Consider the following 22,944-nt stretch of genomic DNA (forward strand, 5'->3'; position numbering starts at 1 on the left):
TTGAGACAAAATTTTGCATAGAGTGCTGAATTGGTCTAGATTGATACATGCCAATTTTTGATGAGTTCGGTTCAGATTCATATATAGCTCCCACATATAGTTTCGTCCGATTTTAGGTAAATGGAGCACCATACTGCCCCCATTTGTCCGATTGAGACAACATTTTGCATAGAATATTGAATTAGGTCTTAATTGATATATGCTAAATTTTCTTATCGAAGTTGCTTTAATATTGGCATATATAGCTTCGGACAATTTAGGTAAACGGTGCACAAACTCCCAATATTGGTGCTATTTGAAGTAAAATTTTGCATATGTATTATGTCTTTGATGTATGCGATGCTTGTAACAGGTTAGATTTATATATAGCTTCCATATATATTTTTCCTTTATGAAATATGCGTAGAATCACTTTCTGAATCGATTAATTCAGAATTTTGCAGCGTTTGTCCGTCCCTACATGTATTTTTGTGAATAAAGTACAGGTAGCATTTATGATCCGATTTGGATGAAATTTGGTACATGTCACTTATTTGGCCCAAGGACGAACCCTATTGAAATTGGAGAAAATCGGTTCAGATTTAGATATAGCACCCATATATAGTTTCGTCCGATTTTAGGTAAATGGTGCACCAAACTCCCAATTCTGGTCCTATAGAGACACAATTTTGCATAGAGTACTGAATTAGGTCTAGATTGATACATGCCAATTTTTGATGAATTCGGTTCAGATTCATATATAGCTCCCACATATAGTTTCGTCCGATTTTTGGTAAATGGTGCACCAAACTCCCAATATTGGTACGATGGAAGTAAAATTTTGCAGAGAGTACTGAATTAGGTCCAGATTGGTGTATGCGATGTTTTGTTGAAATCGGTTCAGATTTAGATATAGCTCCCATATAGTTTCGTCCGATTTTATGTAAATGGTGCACCAAACTCCCAATATTGGTACGATTGAAGTAAAATTTTGCACAGAGTACTGAATTAGGTCCAGATTGATGTATGCGATGTTTTGTTGGAATCGTTTCAGATTTAGATATAGCTCCCATATATATTTTCGTCCGATTTTATGTAAATGGCGTACCGAGGAGACTATGTTCTACATATACGAAATTTTGCAGCGTGTATTGAATTTAGTCTGTTAAGTTTAAAATCGGTTAAGTTTAAAATCGGTTCAGATTTAAATATAGCTCACATATATATGCAAATGGAGGAGCCTATGTCTGTTCGCTTTACATGAAATATTGTATAGCGTAGTGGATAGAAGACCTTTTCAAGTTTAAAAATAGCTTCCATATATAATTTCATACGATTCCATCAAAATGATGTACCAAATAACTAAAGTTTGTCCGCTTAGGACGAATTAGTGCACAACGTACAAAATCGAACCTAGAATATTGTGTCGAGATAAATTTTGGATGGCGCATAGTGTTGCAGCATACCAAATGTTTGGTCGATGATTCACATTAAATTTTTCATAGATTTCAGATTGTATCTGTATGGCTTGTTTTAATTTAGTACAAATATCTAAATATCTAATTTCGTTAGATTCCATTTCAATGATCCTCCAAAGATGATAAGTCTATTCTATTCTATCTATCAATAGGATGACGTACATATGAGCATCTCTTGTATGTACCCAAATGGTGAAGGGTATCATATTGTCGGCCCCGTGCGACTTTTGAACTTTCCTTACTGGTTAAATATAACCTCTACATAAATGTCCCTCCTCTTTTCGTATTTTTTATGTTTTAGCAGTATTTTTCAAAATCAAATGTTTGAAATAGGTTCCTGCAAAATTTTCCGCTGATGTCGCTGTTGATGTTTTGACATAGAAAGATGTCGTCCCATTTTTGTTATTATTAAGATTTGAATCTAATTTTTAGTTATGTTTTATCTTATCAGATTCCTGGTGAATAACAAACGTATTTCTAGAGATTATTCAATATAGATTAATTTTTTCAAGATTACAAATGCCCTACTTATTGTTCCGTATCCCAGTTTTCCAACCTGAGTGTCTTTAATTTGGATTATTATTTTTTTCTGAACATGATGTACCAAATAACTTGATGGTCCACATATAAACATTTCGACCGATTTAATGTATTTCGAAGGAAAGGTACTAAAAGATGTTATTACACGTTTTTATTTTTTTCACCAATTAAGACGAACTTTTTTAAGCAATAGTTACTTTTTGGAGATCTAAAAAGAAGAAAGAGGCAGAAATTCACAAAAATGATATGTTTATTTAAACAATACGTTGATTGAAAGTTCGACTCGGTGTCCAGATGTAAGACGAACAATATAATAATTTTGGAAGTTAACCACCATAGTATGGGTATCTATGGTGGTGAAATCAGTAGAACTACCCTGCAGCTAAAATGAAATTTTAATTCATTCTGGTCTACAGCATTTTCATTTATTACTTAAAACCCAAAGGCAATTTCCGTTTTTTTTCTAATAATATTCCCTTATTATAATCAACTTCATAAAACACACCTCAAGAAACTTCATTTTTATTAGCTAGCCAAACCATCAACGATTCGAGTAATTTTAATAACGTCTTGTGATGTATTTGTCTCACACTAACAAAATTAACTTTTTTTAATAACGTTCTTCCTACGAAAAACGAACGAACAAAAAACGACAACAGCCTGTCAGTTAAACATAAACCTAATTAATAATTTAATTAAATGCATCTCAAACCAAAATTAAAGCAAAAACGAAGGCTGGCATTCTGGACAAGATGTTTGAGGTAGAGACAAGTTAAAAATGTAACCACTTCCATAATTAAAACAGGCAATTGTGCAGCTAAAGTCATCAGGGCTTCCGAACACACGGCCTGTGAGTTTCCTGCTTCATCAGTTTACTGGAAGCAAAGTTTCTTAAAAGCATTTGCTTTGGTATTGGAAATAACGGAGTGATGCTTTTTTCTTGAAAATTCTATTCTACCTTTTGGTAAGCAATATAAGTGGAATTCCCGCCTGGATGGACAAAATGACTCAGCTATAACGTAACGTTAGTAGATTTGGTTTCTATAAATTAACTTAGTTTGTTCGTAAAAATACAAAAAAAAAGAAGTAAAAAATCCAAATCCACTCAACAAGAATACTCTATCCTGCCGACGTCATGGGCTAGTAGCTTTGATGGTATTTACACGAAAATCACGAATCATGGTTTGGCGAATAATAAAAAAAAACGCTAAAGAAAATCGCTAAGAAATAAAAGCAACATCAGAAAAGTTAAAAAGCAGGAGCTAAGAAAATCACCAGCATCATTGTAAGATTTAATTAAAATCTCGTTTTTCCTGCTAACGGCTATAAAAACGATGATTAAACTTTTGCAGGAGAATAGGTAGGTTTTATTATTATTTTTTTGCTAATGGCTTTATTCCCCAATATCTGGGTACTTCATGTCTGCACTTAGCCAGTTTTCAAGTGTCATTGAACGAAGGAAACAACGTTACGTTTACGAGGAAGGTGCATTAAACGTTAGGCTAAAGCAAAAACATTAGACAAAATTGCCTCTACTCTTTATGCTCGATGTCGACGATAATAATTGCCATGACCACAGATATTAGCTTGCGAAAATATCGTAGAGATACTAATTGTTGTTGTTTAAATTTGTTATTAGCACATACCTGGATTTGTTGCATTTATATGAAATTCACATTGATTTTTAGATCCCTGAGCAAAATCATATGAATCGGAATCGGTAAAAAGTATGTCCACATCTAGTTCAAATCCACGATTTGGTATTCCTTGTTGTAGGGGTGCCGAAAATGGACTAGAATGAAAGGCGACTAACATCTCTGGTCCACTGAAATTAAAAAAAAAATAAAATAAAACAAATTTTATTATTTTTATGAATCATCTTTAAAATTATAAATATCTAAAAGCATTTTGCCGATCTGATAATTTTTTTGCCGGCGAGAAATTTTATTGTAGAACATTTTCTCCTCTAACTCGATTCCTTATGTGTCCTTTTCGTCATTTATTTACTGAAACTGGCTCTAATTATCACAAGGTGCAATTTTTCATTCTCGAAATATTCTATAAAAATGTTGCTCATAAGATTTTAGGTGGGGCTTCAAAGGCGAGAAATTGTTATTCTAACGTTTTAATGGCCTATTTTCAATTTTACCACTTTCATGTCACTAAAACTCAATATGTTTGTATTTTAAGTAATTCAGTATGTATTATTTTTTCGATTATTTTCTAAAAATATATATAGTTATGCCAAATACTTCGAACAAATAAAAAAAAAGAAAAAAACCGGGTTTCAAGTTTTTGAACGGGATATTCAGATAATAAAACCGGTCTGGTCCTCAAATACAGAGGGATAAGTAAATTGACTTTCGACTAATCGACTTTTTGTATTGAAAAGTCTAAAAGTCGAAGTCGACTTTTAATCTTTGAGAAAATCGCAAAGTCGACTTTTCAAGATCCACTTTCGATTTTCTTCAGAAGTACTTGGTTTATTATCACAGAACCGAAATTACCAAAAAATTACACATTCCAGAACTTTATTTCATCTATTGACAACAATTCTTATAAAATATTAAATTTTTAGTCAATTTTGCTTTAGTTGGTAAAAGTCGAAAATTGATTTTGAACAGGTTTGACAAAATCGAAAAGTCGACTTTTTAGTCAATGGCAAAAATCGAAAAGTCTAAAAATCGATTGTTTGGTCAGAGGCAAAAATCGAAAAGTCTAAAAGTCGACTTTTGCGATCAACTACGTTTTCCTAGGGCAGAGTTATACAAGGCTGTACCTAAAGGGAGACCAATATTGATTACCTCTCGTAGGGAATATCGCAAATAGGGGGTATCATTATAACCGTTTATTCTTTTATTTCCTAACCTAACCTTTTATTTTTTTATTTCGATATCTTACTTCACGCTGATCATTAAAAATGCGGAAAATTGGGAGTATCATTATATGGGGGATATGCCTAAATGTAGACGAATATAAATCGTCTGCACGTTCCTGTAGTATATAAATTGACTAGCTCAAGAAAATAAGTTAAATAGTTTAATATAAGCCAATAAGGAAAGTTCAGAAGCCAGACGGGGCCGAATATGTAATACCCATCACAAAGTTGGGTACATATACGAGATACTACCATGTATAATACCCTGTAGATAGAATTGACATATCATTTTTGGAGGACCATTGAAATGAAATTAGTCGAAATTAAATATGTGATCTAAATAGATATTTGAACCAATTTAAATCAATGAACAATTACAAGCCAATCGGCAAGCCAAGGATAAATATGTACCTATTTGAGCAATCGTAGCATACGTCAGTTGATATGGTGCAGCATAGTACACTGTCAAACATTGTATCTTGATTGGAGAAACTTTTATTATTTGTTTCAATATTTTGCATGAACTCAGAAGAAAATATCTAGAAGTTATATCTACATCTGAATAGGTTTTAAAAATTCTATACGCGTTATTCTAGGTACATTATTTTTCTTGTACACCTTTTTGATGAAAACCTGAACCGATTTCAATTCAATTACGCTGTGCAATATTTTATGTTAGTTATGTTACAGGACTCTATATATGGGAGCTATATCTAAACATGAACCGATTTTATCCAAATTCAATAGGGCTCGTCCTTGGATCAAATAAGTAGGCTGTGCCAATTTTCATCCCATTCGGATAATAAATGCGACTTGTTCTTTATTTTCAATTGAATATGGACAAACAGACGGACATGCAGGTTGATCCCAGACGGACGGACATTCTATGCATATTCTCGAAAGGAACCATGTGTCCAGCTCGTTTCCTTTTGCCTGTGTTATGGGTTATATTGGGACTTATCCCAAAAGTTGCGAATATTAATAATTTTTGATGGGGAGATTGACAAGTTGAAATTTTTTGCTTAAACACAATTTCAACAACAACAAATGTGCGGAATCCAGTATGAGAGCATATATGTCGTATATTCAGGTTAAGTCATAATTATACATAGCTTTTCGACTAATCTTTTAATATTCTATTAATTTATTTAGGAATGTCGATGTTATCCAGCATGATTTCTAATTCTGTCCACCTGCGTCCATAGTGATTTTACCACCTTAATTGTAATGTGGGCCTACATGCCTTGAGAATAAAAATTGAATCTTCACAATGTAACAATCCTAGAACAAACTATTTAAAACGACGTATGTGAATCTAGGTTGTAATAAAACCACATTTCGCATGTCCCAATAAACATGTTTACTCCTTATATACAGCCACCTAATATTGATGATATATGTTTATAATTATAAAATTGCTTCTTATTCAATAATACCTGCTGTGCAATGACAGGGCACACATCGATCCTTTACAATAATTTTCAGAGTTCACTTTTCGTATTAGTTAATTTATTCCACACCCAAGAATGCATTTACAATGACGTCAATTCGTAATACCTAATTTATTGAGTGCTATTTCATTTAGATTAACCTCGCAAACATTTCAACTGAATACCAAGTTGATTGGTATTCTCGGTATACCAAATGGAATGGTTGTAATACCGTAAGTGTTATTAATTTCCATTAAAATATGTATCTTTGTATGGACAGGTATGTATGGGATTGAGTGTTCATATAACACATACGCTCCAGCGAACACGAAGGCCACTATTTCCGCTAAACTAGCATTCAATACTCCATCCACATACAACAGCTAAAATGGCTATATATTTGTATGTGTATATTTAGTGAGTGTCCTTCGCTTGTATCATTAAATACATAAACGTGAACATGAAGTGATTTGCCACCTGATTTTCCCAAACATGCCACTAATGAATATTTAATAGATTTCAACCGAATTGCCAGTTATGTTGCACATTTACACATCGCACAAAAATTGTTGTAAAAGAAAGAAAGAAATCGATGTGGAACTATCGTATGCATGTATGTAAGTGGATGTGTTTATAAATTTGCTGTTTATTTCCTTTTTTTTATTGCTGCCAGTCCATAACCATATATTTTGAATCCACTAAAAATTTTCTATTCAGTTACCTGCTCCCATAGATGTACTACTAGTGGTGCTGGTCGTAGTAGTAGTGGTACTCGGTGAAATAACACTTTTGGGTTTAATTAAGAGTGTGGTTTTGACGTTGACACCACATGCTATTGGTAGTCACGGTATGGCATTGCAACTGGTAAAATCCTTTACAATTGGCTTTTTACGCCAGTGGGAGGTAAAGCAAAACAGGAACAGAAAAGAACATTGGAAATACACTGAAGCTGAGTGCAGCCAACTGTAGCTATACGACCATGGTACACCACTACCACCACCACCTTTTGCAAAGGCATTTATTTATCGTAAGGTACTTGTATACGTTTACCTAACGGTCTTTGAATTCTTAAGTGGATTTTATAGCATCGACACCAATAACAAACACACTGTGAATGTTATAGTGGTTGTACAGTTGTGGGCAAAATGTGATACATACAATTTATTTAACAAAAAGATTCGCTAGGTAAGCCGATTTTTTTGTTTTATATCTATAACGAATTCAATTCGGATATTATTTGGAACATATTACAAATCAGATATAATGATTATAGGGATCCACAAATACCAAATGTCATGCCTTTTATAAGCAGAAATGTTTTCTTATATAATGATATCATAAATTATACCGGGTGATATAGTTATAGATGTCTGGAAACCTCTAAATATAAATTATACTAAAAATAAAATATTATTTTTGAACTATATCGAAATTCTTTATTTTTAAAGAATGTCGAATGTATAATTCTTCGCAATTTTATGCTATTATAACATATCACAAATGTTAGTATTGAATACAAATTTTAAAACCACAATGTAAGCTTTTAAATCGCGTCAATGCACTCTATCAATGAGTATAGGGAAGTTTCCACATGACCTGTAAATACATGTCTCTTTGTCGATTTCCTAGTTCTGGGGAGTTTCTTTACATCTACCTTTATTCTACTGGAGCGTAACTTGTTATATACAGCCACGGGAAACTTAGAAGTGTGTGCTTAAGTATTTACAGATTATATGGAGAATCTGTAAATACTCTAGGTAGCCATGCTTATATCGCCGAATGTCATAAAATGTTAAAAAACCAATAAGGAAAGTAGTAAATTCGAACGGGCCGACTATATGATACCCTTCACCACTTTGGGTATATTCAACAGATGAATCTTAACAGACGTCGCATTTTTGAAGGATCAGTAAAATGAAATTGGACCCATAAATATATCTGCAACCTATACTACATTTTTCATTTGGTCAGATATAGAGTTGCTTGTTGCAATGGGACGAAATTATGTAAATCCATTTAAAGCATATATCAGTAGGATACCCGTTGATTATTTAGATACATATCTGATAAACAGGAGGAGTTTGGTGCACCATTTACTTCAAATCGGACGAAAATATTTATAAAATCTATTATCGAAATCCAAGCCCATTTCATCGAAACTTGTCACAGAATGTCGCCCACATTTTGAGTTCTTGGTGCATCATTTAGTTAAAATCGGGAGAAAATATGGTAGCTCTATCCAAACTTGAACCGATTACTAAAAATCTGATGAAAATATATATAAGAACTATATCTAAATTTGAACTAATTTCAACAAAACTTGCCACACGTTATCTCATAATAACTTCTATAAGTTGTGCAAAATGGTGTGCCAATCGGACGCACCTGGGAATTAGGTGCAGCATTTATGTCTAACTTATAGCTAATACTAAGTTCATTACGAAAGATATATAGGGACTCTGGTGCACCATTTACCTAAAATCGGACGAAAATATATATTGGAGCTATATCTAAATTTTAACCGATTTTCACGAAACTTAAAACACATCATTGTAGACTTTATTCAGTACACTGTACCAAATTTCGTGGAAATCGAAAGATATTTAGGGACTTTGGTACACCATTTTCATTAAATCGGACGAAAATATATATGAGAGCTATATCTAAATCTAAACCGATTTTCAGGAAACTGAACACACATCATTCTAGACCCAATTCATTATGCTGTGCCAAATTTCGTGCAAATCCAAAGATATATAGGGACTCTGGTGCACCATTTACCTAAAATCGGACGAAAATATATATGGGAGCTATGTCTAAGTCGGAACCTATTTTCACGAAACTTAACACTTATCATTCTAGACTATGTTCAGTACGCTATACCAAATTTCGTGCAAATCAAAAGATATTTAGGGACTTTGGTGCTCCATTTACCTTAAATCGGACGAAAATATATCGAACAAATCCAAAGATATTTAAGGACATTGGTGCACCATTTACCTTAAATCGGACGAAAATATATATGGGAGCTATATATAAATCTGGACCGATTTTCATGAAACTTAGCACACATCATTCTAGGCATAATTCAATACGTTATGCCAAATTTCGTGCAAATCGAAAGATATTTAGGGACTTTGGTGCACCATTTACCTTAAATCGGACGAAAATATATATGGGAGCTATATCTATATCTGAACCGATTGTTCCCAATTTCAATAGGGTTCGTCCTTGGGCCAAATAAGTGACGTATGCCAAATTTCATCCAATTCGGATAATAAATGCGACTTGTACTTTGTTCACAATTTAACATGGACAGACAGACGGACGGACATGCATAAATCTTACTGCCGTAATTTGGTATTTTGGATTCAGCCGTAAATTGGTATTTTGGACTCACTTCGACTAGCAGATCTGCCTACAAAAAATTATCAATGCTGGCCCATGTTTCGAGGTTACGCTACACCAAATATTCCGTATTTTGAGCACGTGTTTCAACCAATTTGGTATCAAATTATTATTATTATTTTTTGATTCGCATTGAGTAGAAAATAACCCTAACAGACTCCCATTATTCGGAATTATGGGTTGGTTCATTTTTCGGTATTTTGGTTTGATTAATTTTTTAGGGACACGTGTTTCAACCAAATTAGCTATAATTTTATATTTTTAATACTAATTGAGTAGAACATCTACCTACCAAAATTTTTTGAGTTTTCCAACTAGAGTGTTTATAATTTATAACATTATTTTTTTGAGCATGAACAACCTAATATAACAACAACACCATAACATAGACTCCATATAAATGACCCGAATTTTGAATGCAATCCACGTGGTAGAATGTATAAAATGTTCGATATGACCAAATTGACCGCGTTTTTATTTGTTCTGTAATAAGTTTGGTTGTATTTCTTCAATAACATGTTAATATAATTGATGTAGCATTTTTAAAGGATCACTGACAAGAAATCGGATGAAGTTAAAGTAAATATGACAGCTGTATGTAAATTAGAATCTATATGACATAAACTTGACACGTATCAATCGATATGCTGCAGCACTGCAGATCAAATCACAAATAAATATATGGTAGCTATATCTACAACGAAGATATATATGGATGCTATGTCTTAATCTTAACCGATTAAAAGCAAATTTGATAGGTGTATAATTTCATGACATTGGAGAAAAATATACATCCCAGCTATATCCTGCTACGAACTGGTGTAAACAAAATTTAATTTAATTCACCGCCTTGTAGGCTATCTTAGCCATTCTGTGCAAAATGTAATTGCTATCGGACAGTTTGTGGTTACACGGTGCACCATTTAGACGACATCAGACGATAGGGAATTATATTTAAATCGTAACAGATTTAAATAAAACTTAGACTCAATACGATATGTATTCCAAATTTCTTCTTAATCGGACAAAGTCGTAGAGAGCTATATGTAAACCTGAACCAATTTCATCATTCTACACTTAATTTAATAGAGGAACTTTGGTTAATATGGACTATGCGTCTAATGTGGACCAATATTATATTGCTGCCTCAATATATGTTTTCCTAATTAGTAAGGAAGTATTGAGTACAAAACTGCAATGTTCAAAATATAGTTAGTTTTTAAAAAAATATCTGTTTTTTTATTTTTCACGTTTAGCCGTAATTATAATCGGTGAGTTTTATTTTTATACCGGTGGTACAGGGTATTTTATGTCTTTGTACATATGTTTGTAACAGGCAAAAGGAAACGAGATAGACACATGGTTCCTTTTGAGAATCATGCATAGAATCACTTTTTAAGTCGATCGCATTTATGATCCGATTTCCGTCTGTCTGTCAATGCCCATGTTAAATTGAAAAACAAAGTACAGGTCGCATATATATGATCCGATTTGGATGAAATTTGGCTATATACTTGATTTGCACGAAAATTGGCAATGACGAACCCTATTGAAATTGGTAAAAATCGGTTCAGATTTAGATATAGCTCCCATATATATTTTCGTCCGATTTTAGGTAAACGGTGCACCAAAATCCCTATATATCTCTCGATTTGCACGAAATTTGGATTTATAAGTATATGAAGAACTCAAAATGTGGCCGAATGCACAAAACATACTGAAATAAGTGTAACCTAACATGTCTCAAGTTTCGATGAAATCGGTTTAAATTTCGATATTTTGCTTTAAACTTATTTCCATAATTTTGTCCCATTGTAAGAAGCAACTCTATATCTGACCAAAATTTATATAGGTATAGGTTGCAGAATGACGTGTTTAATTTTTTTGTTAATGGTCTTTTAAAAATGTGAAGTCTGTTAGGATTCCATCTGTTGAATATACCCAAAGTGGTGAAGGGTATCATATAGTCGGCCCCGTCCGACTTTACTACTTTCCTTACTGGTTATTTATTTTTTAAGCCGAAAGTTATTTTTAAATAAAAATTTCAAAGTCGGTTAATGTGGACAATAATAATGAAACCTGGGACTAGTTCGAAACATTTCTACAAGAAGGTATTCTACCCTCTGAAAACTCGATATGCGAAATTACAGCTTCTTTGGTTGGACAATGAAGCTAGGACTTTAAAAATACCACAAATGCGGCTGTAGCGTTAAATGGGGACTATTCCACAACATGAACCCATATATTGTTGCATTCATTGTTATCTAAGATTAAAATAAATATAAATGTATCACAAGCAATTCACAACCTGCTATTTAACTTACAGGTCCACATTACCCGAATATACTTATCCACATTACCCGACAAGTTATTTATTTCTCAGTTTTGATTTTTTTTTTTTCAAAAAACTTTATCTTTCAAAGGCGATGTTCGAAAATGACTTCACTTCAAATTGACTGTACTTTGGCATTTATCAATTAAGTATAGGGTCATGTGACGTTATATATTAATTTTCGAGATATTTATGGTTTTAGACTCAAATTCAATATGTTCTTATTGGTTCTAAGTTTGTAGAAAATCCTTGTACCATAAATTTTTAATAAGGGTCAAGTAGAGTTTACAAGTAGAGTTCCGGTATGACAATAGATCCCGATTTTCGGTATTTTAAGGATGTTTAAGACAATTTCTTGTCGTAATTTGTATTTTTGTTGTATTTACATGTAAAAGTACAGTCATAGATAAAAAATAATAATAATGTCAGATAACTTCTAGAATAACCGAAGTCGTTACATGTAAATATTTAATAATTGATGTTGCTCACCAAATTTTAAATACTGTATTCCTCAAAAAAATTTAAAATAACAGAACACCAATTTTGCTTCAGTTTCCAATTCTACATGATGCTAGGATAAATCCCTACATCATACATGTAGTTGTCCTAGAATGTTAACCTAAATTTTAACATTTGTTTTTGCAGTTTTTTGTTCAGTTATTTGTTTAAAGTCAAGCATTTACTGGTTAAACTTGGTGGCTTACGAGTCAGTCATTGCAAATGCACAACAGCAGCAGCAGTATCCTCACCAATGGATGCATACAATAAATATAGCCTTCTGCCAGAATAGTTGATAACTCGGGCTGAGCTGTTGCTCAGCCGTTACCTCTGTTCTTGCCGTTGATGAGTAGAATGCTGATGATGATGGTGGTGGTGGTGATGGTGCAGCTACGTGGACACGTATGTGGTTATTGGAGCCACATGCCGGTCGGCCATGCCAGCCAGGCAATAAGTGTTTGTATAGGTGTGCATTTGACGGGTTTGGAATATTTGAATAACAACGGAAATAGTATCGGCAAAGTGCCGAGTACAGTTGCTGTTGTTGTTATTGTTTATTTTTTTTTTGTGTTTTTACTCTGGCTTAACATGTTAGGCAAATGCTACGATATGCTAAGTGGTAAAGTTTTGCTAGTTTTGTATTCAGTTAGTGTTGGCATTTTTGGGTGAATGTATTCTTGCCAGCTATTTGCTAAAACTCTTTTTGTAAAACAAAAAACACAAAAAACCGAGCGGAAGCTCTAAATATTTTCTGTGATATTGATTGAAAGCGCAGCAAAAAAGAATCGAAATGAATATTTAAACAAATTTCTGTTCATTGCCAAATTGTAATAAAAAAAAAATCCGACGAATTTAGGTTAACCTGAAAATTTTATTTAAGAAAGAAATAGAGAAAAAATCAGGTAATGTAAAGGAATATAATGATAATTATGAGTACCATTGTATCGTATGACTGTTGATGCTACGTATACGTCACGTAGTACAATGAGATCATTGATTTTGAATAATATAACGGGATATAATTATAAATAAATGACGTCTCAAATTAAACAAAATGATTCCCAGATAGAAATATATGAACTACAGTTAATTAAAAACCATGCTTTTTGCTTCCACCAATAAATAAAAAAAACTTTGCTTAAATTATATTCTTATTAAACCAAAAAAACCTTAATGAGAAAACACAACCACTTTGCAACCACCAATAAACACCATAAAAAATATCCGTTAGAAAAAAAACATGAGAAAACACAACAACCCCATATTTTAACACATAAGGTCAACCCCTTCAAATTAATCTCAATTAACTTTAACTGAAAAAAGCGAAAATAAATAAAAGTAGATAAACAAATATTCATTTTAAATCCAAAAACAGATTCAACAACAACTCTGCGGCATTAATGTTTTTAAGCTGAATCACAGCTTTGTGTTAGGCTTTAAGTTCGGCACTCAGCCAATAAATGCTTAACTGAGCACAAAATAATGTACAAAAGGATTTTTGTATTTGGTACACATTTTGAGAATGGGAAAATGTCTAAAGATACAGCTACAGTGGTTTTTGGAAATTTTAGTAGTGTTGGTAAGTTATTTGTTTCGAAATTTTGGGAATTAAATTAATTTTATTTTCTACTACTAAATTTTGCTGACTTGAAATTTAATACATAGGTCTCGGCAGTTATATGGAGCCAATGCAAATAATTGGAAAGTGTTTTGTTTTTGCGTGGATATCTTCATTGAGAATCCAACAAATCTAATTCAAATATTTTGTATACCTTCACCAAACTGTGGTACAGGGTATTATGTCTTTGTGCATATGTTTGTAACAGGCAGAGGGAAAAAAGATCGACACATGATTCCTTTTGAGAATATGCATAGAATAACTTTCTGAGTCGATTTACGCATGTTCATCCGTCCGTTCGACCGTTCGTCCGTCTGTCCATGTTAAATTGTAAATAAAGTACAGATATAGCTCCCATATATATTTTCCTCTGATTTAATGTAAATAGTGTACCAAAGTCCATATACCAAAGTCCCTATATATCTTTCGATTTATACGAAATTTGGCACAGCGTAATGAATTAGGTCTAGAATGATGTGTGTCAAGTTTCCTGAAAATCGGTTCAGATTTGGATATAGCTCCCATATATTTTTTCGTCCGATTTAATGTAAATGGTGCACCAAAGTCTATATATATCTTTCGATTTGAACGGCATAGCGTAATGAATTAGGTCTAGAATGATATGTGTTAAGTTTCATGAAAATCGGTTGAGATTTAGATATAGCTCCTATATATCATTTCTTCCGATTTTATACAAATTGTGCACTAAAGGCCCAAAGTTTGTGCGATTGCCACACAATTTTGTAAAATGAACTGTAGTTAATATAAGTTGATCTCTGGCAAGTATCATTGAAATCGGTTCAGAGTTTGATATAGCTTATATATATATATATATATATATACATATATATGTATATAGACATATATAGACATGTATATATATAGACATATTTAAATTGATTTACATAATTTTTTCCCATTGTAAGAAGCAACCAAATGAAATATTTAGTATAGGTTGCAGAATGACATGATTATGGATCCATTTTCGTGTTAATGATCCTTCAACGTCTGTTAGGATTCATCTGTTGAATATACCCAAAGTGGTGAAGGGTATCATATAGACGGCCCGGTCCGACTTTACTACTTTCCTTGCTGGTTTTAAATGAAGAATTTCAAAACTCACAAAATTTGGAATAATTATGAAAAACACTGCCAATGACTAAATGTAGACTTACGGTTTCGGTAGTCGTTTGAGTTCTGCATTTATATTAAGGGGTGAATAATTTGGACCCAATCCAGTTCTTCATTCGAATTATATAAGACATGTGCTTAAGAAATATAAGGAATGGTTAGATAGACTCCAACTTGTGACATGATGAAGGTTTGGTAAATAATCGACGATATGCATAGTTTGTATTAAAGAGGACCCCCATTTTCGATTTCAAATTTTAGACAATTTGGAGTGGAGTTAAAAATGTCCGTAAGTCCATCCTGGGTGTGCGCTCGATGACACCCTAAGGGAGTAACTAATTGTATACAAACTGTTCACATACTAACATTTCTTCCAAACTAGTTCAAGTTCGAAGATGGGGAATATCGATTCACTCCTTCTGGTACCTCTCACACAAAGTGGTCAAAATTGTGTAAAGAATTTAGATCTAATTGGTCCACCCTTTGTGGAAATCAGGCCGATTTCAACCACAAGCTATTTTTACCAAGTCAAGATCAAGGCCCTCTCCTTCTGTTCCTCCTATACAAAGGGTCAATGTTTTATAAACGAATTGAATCAACATTAAATCCGAAACCTTTTTGTGTGGAATTCCGAAATATCTCAGATGAGGTCAGAATATCAATTAATGCCGATGGATTACCAGCCGAACTATTCACGACTGATGGTCAGATGCTGCTCAGGAGCATGCACAAGCTTATTAGTACCATTTGACTAGAGGAATTCATGTCGAATGATTGGAATCTCAGCATTCTGTGTCCCGTGCTTAAAAAAGGAGGCAAGACGATATGTGCCAACTACAGAGGAATTGGTCTCTTCTCCATCGCATATAAAGTGTTTTCCATCGTGCTGTGTAATCGACTGAAGCTAATGTTCAATGGCATCATTGGCCCATAACAATGCGGCTTCAGATCTTGTAAATCCACCACTGATCAAATTTGCATACTGCGCCAAATCTGGGAAAAGACCCACGAAAAAAACATCATCTACTGACACAAGGTCAGCAGTTAAAGTCGGAAATGACCTCTTAGAACGCTTCAATACCGAACGAGGATTCAGACAAGATGAACCTTTGTCGTGTGATCTTTCCAACATCCTGCTGGAAAAGAGGCAAACGTTAACAGAAATCGCACTCTGTACACCAAACAACACATGTTACTCGTCTACGCCAATGACATCGATATAATGGGTAGAACATTGCGAGCGGTAACAGCCACCATTGAACGAATTGAGAAGGAGTCTGTAAAAGTGGGACTAACAGTAACTGTCGAGAAGACCAAGCTGATGGTATTAACGCGCAAGACGACCAGTAGACTAGTACCAACTTTGAGACTTGAATACTACAGAGATGCTTAGAGTACGTGGGTAGCTACCTTGCGGTCTTACCCCACGGTGTTGTAAACACCAGTTAATACAAAGCGTCAACCAACGCCCCCACACCGAAATGCAGGTACCAATCGATTACACCGAATGCAGGACGCGATCACCTCCTTGGATGAGGAGCGGAGCCCATCTAAAACTCCTGCCTTTCTATGGGTCAGGCACCCGGTTGTAATGCAACTCCACACCGAGCCACAGCTCTACCCGCGATTTGGGTATAAACCACATCCAGCACGATGCTCCCCGAAGGGCCAACACCAACTGTCAGGCTAGATCCGCAGACCTAGGGGCCCTGACACCCGTGCTACCGAAACCTTCGGTCAGGTTCATAGCCAAAGCTATTACCAGTAGAACCCCAAACAGTTCGAGACTGGTCACTCACAGACTATAGCCTCTGCCCAGCTTCATAGCCAAAGCTACTACCATTAGGACTAAACATGCAGGCTCTCTACAATGAAACAATTGCTGAAAGGGGATACAATGCAAAAGTGGCTACCAACATCACGCGATATTGGTAGCCACCATGCATCTCACCCCTCCCAACAATTATTCCACAAGCCTGCTAGTCCGGGAATGGTCCCCCACAGACTAAACTCTGCACGTTTTCGTAGGAGGAGAATAGCGTTGGCCAACAGATGATTCCATGGTCTGAATTATTAATTTCAGAACAAATACCCCTCTCGCCAGGCCAAACTCCCACTCTAAAAGACGCTGATACTGCCCGTGCACAAGCAGATGAGGCAGCTCTCTGGAAGATCTATGGGCCGATCTGTGTCGACGGTGAATATCGCAGTCGTGTGAACCATGATTTGTACCACCTATTATCGGACATCGATATAGCCAGATGCATCGAGCTGCAGCGTCTACGTTGGCTGGTCATGTTGTGAGAATGAATGAGGGGGCCCCAGCTCAGAAGGCGTATAAGAGCGAGATAACTGATGGTTCCTGCAGATTGAAAGAGCTACGCACGAAACCGACGCTCCTGGAAATAATTTTTAAGCTCGACTTATGAAACAAGCCAAAACAATAAATCTGAACCAAATATCTCTTAATGACAATTTTCGGGCACGGGGATATGTCAAAATATGAAATTTTTGGGAAAATACTTATTTTACCCTTCCAGAATCCGAAATGACAAATAAAGATCATTTGATTGTAAAATCGAGTAGAACTATTTTTGTACCATACACAAGGTATTAAGTTTTTGTGAAAAGGTTTGTAAATCACTTCTTAAGTTGGATTTACGCATGTTGGTCTGTTCCTTCGTTTATAATCCGAATAAGATGAAATTTGACACATCTCGTATATTTGGCCCAAGGACGAACACTGCTGAGATTGGTTCAAATTTAGATATTGCTCCACAACATAGTTTCCGATTCACTTGATATTTTACACATCCTGTGGAATTGAGTATAGCTTTGTTGGAATTGGTTATGCTTTAGGGGAAGGCTATAATAGGAGAAATAAATACGGACACAAAATGTACATTCTAAGAATTGACTAGGTGTTAATGTGCTAACGACCGTCATTAAATCTTTTTTTTTAATATGTAGATTAATACTATACACAATCATCTCCAACACCACTGTCGTTCTGTAAAGTGCAAAATTCTGGAAAACATTCTGGCATTACTTAATTTATTTCATGTGTGAAGATTTCCATCTTTTGAACTTGTTGGTGCTATTTCCCTTTCCACTAACATTGCCTAGCTACTCAATGAATTCTCTGAAGAAAATCTGCTTGGTATTTGGAAAATGAAATATGTGGTAAAGAAGAAAAAATACACGCAAGCATATATAGCTAAAAAGAAAAGAATTCGTATATGAAGTATAAGAACCTCATTCGGGTAGCACACCATGGAAATTATGCATACGATGCTGGAGTTGAAATTAATGTAAAACAAATAATGAAGCGAGAAAAACCAATTATGCAAAAAGGATGGAAGAAGAAAAAACTGATGGGTGGCAATGCGATGTTAAGTATATTTGGGAACCAAATATTAAAAAACAGAAAAAACAAATATCTCCAGTTTCTAATGAGAAAAGAAGTGAAAAAACATCATTTGGAATTGTAAAGAAACACAAAGTTGGTCCTTAATGTTGTAGCTTACCCTCATCACAGTCATCATCGTCGTCATTACCACCAGCGCACAATATCATCGTTTTCATGAGTCTCGGTGAAACAAATTCAATCGTCTTTAGCATTGCCGTCAAACATCGAATTGGAAAAATGGAAATTAGAAATGCTAATTGAAAATCGTTCATTTGCTTGTCTGTCTGTCTGTCTGTCTGTCACTTCGCCTGCTGTGTGTCTGCCAAACAGTCAGTTAGTATTTGCTTGGTGATGAAGGAGTTTTCAACACCACCATTATTTCATTTACATTTCTCACAATTCGTTCATACATTTTCATATTGCAAATGAGCATTTACCATGTTTGTCTAACCGCCTCCACCCCCATTTTCCTTCAGTTTCAAAGTTAAAATCTGACATGAAATGAGCCACTGAAGTGGGCGTTAGATAATTTTTTCAAACAGAGTATGCTTTTACAATTCTATGGAGTAATAAACTTTCTTAATGTTGGGAAAAAAATAAATAAATCTCGCAAAAGATGAAGTATTGCTGGGCAAACTGACTGGATGGCTGGCGAGCTCACTGCTTAACTACTGGGGAGAAGAAAAAAAAACTAATTAAAAAATGAACTGAAATTTATGCTAATTCTATTCACTTTACATGGAAAATCTCTAAATGTGGTAAATATGCAGGGAAATTTTGAAATGAGTTGGCAAAGATGAACTGAATTTTGGAGATACGAAAATTTAAGGTAAATAATTTATTTTGGCGAAAATTTAAAGGCATGAGGTTCATTTTTTTAAGAAAATTAAAGGAGATGTTTTTTTCAGAAGATCAGACCAGAACACAAACCTTATAATAAAAATTGAATAAAAATTGCATTGACTTAGCCTCCATATATAGGTTCTACCCAATTTTGGGCATTTTTATACCCTCCACCATAGTATGAAGGGTATATTAATTTTGTTTTTCCGTTTGTAACTCATCGAAATAATCATTTCCGATCAGCGTAAAATTCTGTGACGATATAGCCATGTCCGTCTATCCGTTGTAATCGCCAAAATTTTGCATAGAGTCTTTTGTCTGCATGCAAGTCAAGTTCAAAGATGGACTTTATCGGTCCACGTTTAGGCATAGCTCCCATATAAGGGTGCCCCCAATCTTCGGTATTTTGGGGTTCTTGAGTGAGTTTGTCAACCGAATTCGCTGAAATTTGCTACATTGGGTTCTTATTGGGTACTAAATGTCTCCACAAAAAATTATAAGTATAGGTCCACTTTTTCTGGTAGCCCCCTTATAACGGTACCTCCTAATTTTCAATATTTTGGGGATTTTGATCGTATTTTTCTGCCGAATTAGCTGTAATTTAGTATTTTAAGTTCTTAATAGGTCCCAAATCTCTCCACAAAAAATTATGAATATAGGTCAATTTTTCGGATAGTCCCCATATAAGGGTAATCCCAATTTTCGGTATTTTGGGGTTCTTGAGCGCATTTTTCACCCGAATTCTCAAATATCTAAACTAAAAATTATAAATATCGGTCCACTTTTTCTGGTAGCCCCCATACAAAGGTACCCCCCATTTTTGGTATTTTGGGGTTCTTGAGCGCGTTTTGTAGTCGTATATGGTAACAAATCTCCCTACCAAAAATTATTAATACTCGTCCCCTTTTTGGGGTAGTCCCCATATAACCCCCTTTTTATACCCTTCGCCACACTGTGGTACAGGGTATTATGTCTTTGTACATATGTTTGTAACAGGCAAAAGAAAACGAGATAGACCCATAGTTCCTTCTGAGAATATGCATAGAATCACTTTTTAAGTCGATTTAAGCATGTCCGTCCGTCCGTCTGCCCGTCAGTCTGTCCATGTATTTTTGTGAGCAAAGTAAAGGTCGCATTTATTATTCGAATTCGATGAAATTTGGCACAGCTCATTTGTTTGGCCCAAGGACGAACCCTATTGAAATTGGGAAAAATCGGTTCAGAGTTATATATATAGCTCCCATATATATTTTCGTCCGATTTAATGTAAATGTAAATCTTTCGATTTGCGCGATATTTGGTATAACGTACTGAATTGGGCCTAGAATGATGTCTGGTATGTTTCGTGAAAATCGGTCCAGATTTAGATATAGCTCCCATATATAGTTTCGTCCGATTTCATGTAAATGGTGCACCAAAGTCCCATATATCTTTCGATTTGCACGAAATTTGGCATAACGTACTGAATTGATGCTGGAATGATGTGTGCTGAGTTTCGTGAAAATCGATTCAGATCTAGATATATATATATATATATATATTCGTCCGATTTAATCTAAATAATGTACCAAGTTCTTATGTTGCATACGTTTTGAGTTTAATCCAGAATAATTGTGCCAAGTTTAATGAAAATCGGTTGAGATTTATATTTATATTATAGATTGATTTTATGTAATTGACGCATCAAGGAACCAATATATGGTTGAATGGAACAAAACGTACTGAAATTAGTATAACCTAACCTGTGACAAGTTTCGTTGAAATCGGTTCATATTTGGATATAGCATCCATATATAAGTAAATTGTGCATCAAACTCCTCATATTTGTTAGATTGACATCAAATTTTGCACAACGTACAAAATTGAGCATAGAATAACGTAGTTGGGTTTTCTAGAAGTACAGACCTAGCCCAACGGATGACCTCTTGATATTTGTTTGAAGTCGATTTACCTACTTTTGTTCCATTGTAACAAACGAATGACATGTTTATGGATAGATCTAGGTCGTTTCACATTTAGATAAATATCACATATTTTATTTCATACAATTTCATGATTTCATAATACACCCATAGTGGTGAAGGGTATCATATAGTCGGTCCCGTCCGACTTTACTGCTTTCCTTACAGGTTTATAATAAAATAGTTATCTGATTTCTTCTGCGTTTTGGGTTTGGTTGTAAGACTCTGTTGTAATCATTTCACCTGCGGAGGATAGAATTTAAGGTTCGATAATGTACTATAGCCCGTATTTAGACCTAGGCCTAGCCCCTGTGTGGGACGTACCAGAAGGAGTGGACCGATATTTCCCATTTTCAAACTTGAAAAAAATTTGGAATAAATAATAAGATAGGCAAAGTTTGGATGAAATAAAAATTTTCTGAAATGGATTTGGTCAAAAAAAAAAAAAAAAAAACGTGGGGTCTAGAACCAATATTTCGACGAGGCACATTTTCACTGTATCAAAGTGTATACGCCCTCATTAGCCATAAGGCTGAGGGTATAAATATTCATTAAAAATTGCTGAAATTTGTATTTGATGTACATTATGGTTTACATAATCAGTTTGTAGAAAGGTCACTTTTTGGTATGTTCCCTTTATTTTCATTTCAAGTACGTGTCAGTATATCTATGGTGGAGGGTATCCAAAGTTCGGCCCGGCCGCTTTTCACTTGTTATTTTTCCCTTTGAATGAACTGCAATTTTGAATTCCGTACTCTTGGTGGGTAAAACCCACCTTCGACGAGAAATTTGAATGTAGCCCCCATATTAAGGTCGTAAATATTTTTCCATATGTTGGGGATCCTTTTCGAATTATCCAACCCGACTGAATTTTTAAAATCTAATGGGTAGATATTTTAAGACCAAAGTTTTTTATCCTCTTCATATATGGGAGACGACTACTTTAGGGTATTTTAAATAGAAAAATTTGAATGGTGGGCGGTACATACAGGACATTCCTAGGGAACTTACGTCGTTTTTTACTTATTTCTTTCAAAAATTTGTATCTAGTCATATTTTTTTATTTTTATCACCTTATCAAGATCATCGAAAAATAAAATGTTACACCAAAACATCATCTTCAATCTTTACTGGCATTTACTTACCGTGACACAACTTTTGGCAACCAATCACCGCCACAATATTTGGCCAAGACCGGATCATTAGTTGAACTGCCATCGTAAAATATCAAATGATCACGTTCACCGGTGCAATCCGACCAGGCACGTATTGAACGCGAGGTTTTGTTAAAGCTTGCAATGGACCTGGAACGAGCAAAAGAGAGAGAAGAATAAAAAGAAAATCAGTGAACAAATTTATTCCAAGTGCAAACAATTAAATTGAAAATTGCAATGGCCCCCTTTGGAATAGAAGATACCGGTAAAAAAAGAAATGAATGA

At 34.5% G+C, this 22,944-nt stretch overlaps 1 protein-coding gene across 1 annotated transcript in view; it reads right to left on the minus strand.

Moving 5' to 3' along the window:
• Window positions 1–2,179: 2,179 nt before the first annotated feature.
• Window positions 2,180–22,944, minus strand: part of LOC133321770 (uncharacterized) — a gene marked incomplete at its 5' end in the record, with an annotated part of 41,975 nt that continues 21,210 nt past the window's right edge. Inside the window, 3 exons of the mRNA XM_061530846.1 lie at window positions 2,180–2,205; window positions 3,644–3,822; window positions 22,651–22,809. Of these exons, the coding sequence (XP_061386830.1) occupies window positions 2,180–2,205; window positions 3,644–3,822; window positions 22,651–22,809 (364 nt within the window). The remainder of the gene's footprint in view (window positions 2,206–3,643; window positions 3,823–22,650; window positions 22,810–22,944) is intronic.

This window comes from Musca vetustissima, unplaced genomic scaffold (genome assembly GCF_032173495.1).
Source record: "Musca vetustissima isolate MV318-11 ecotype Yass unplaced genomic scaffold, APGP_CSIRO_Mvet_v1 utg489, whole genome shotgun sequence".
Lineage (NCBI taxonomy): Eukaryota > Metazoa > Arthropoda > Insecta > Diptera > Muscidae > Musca > Musca vetustissima.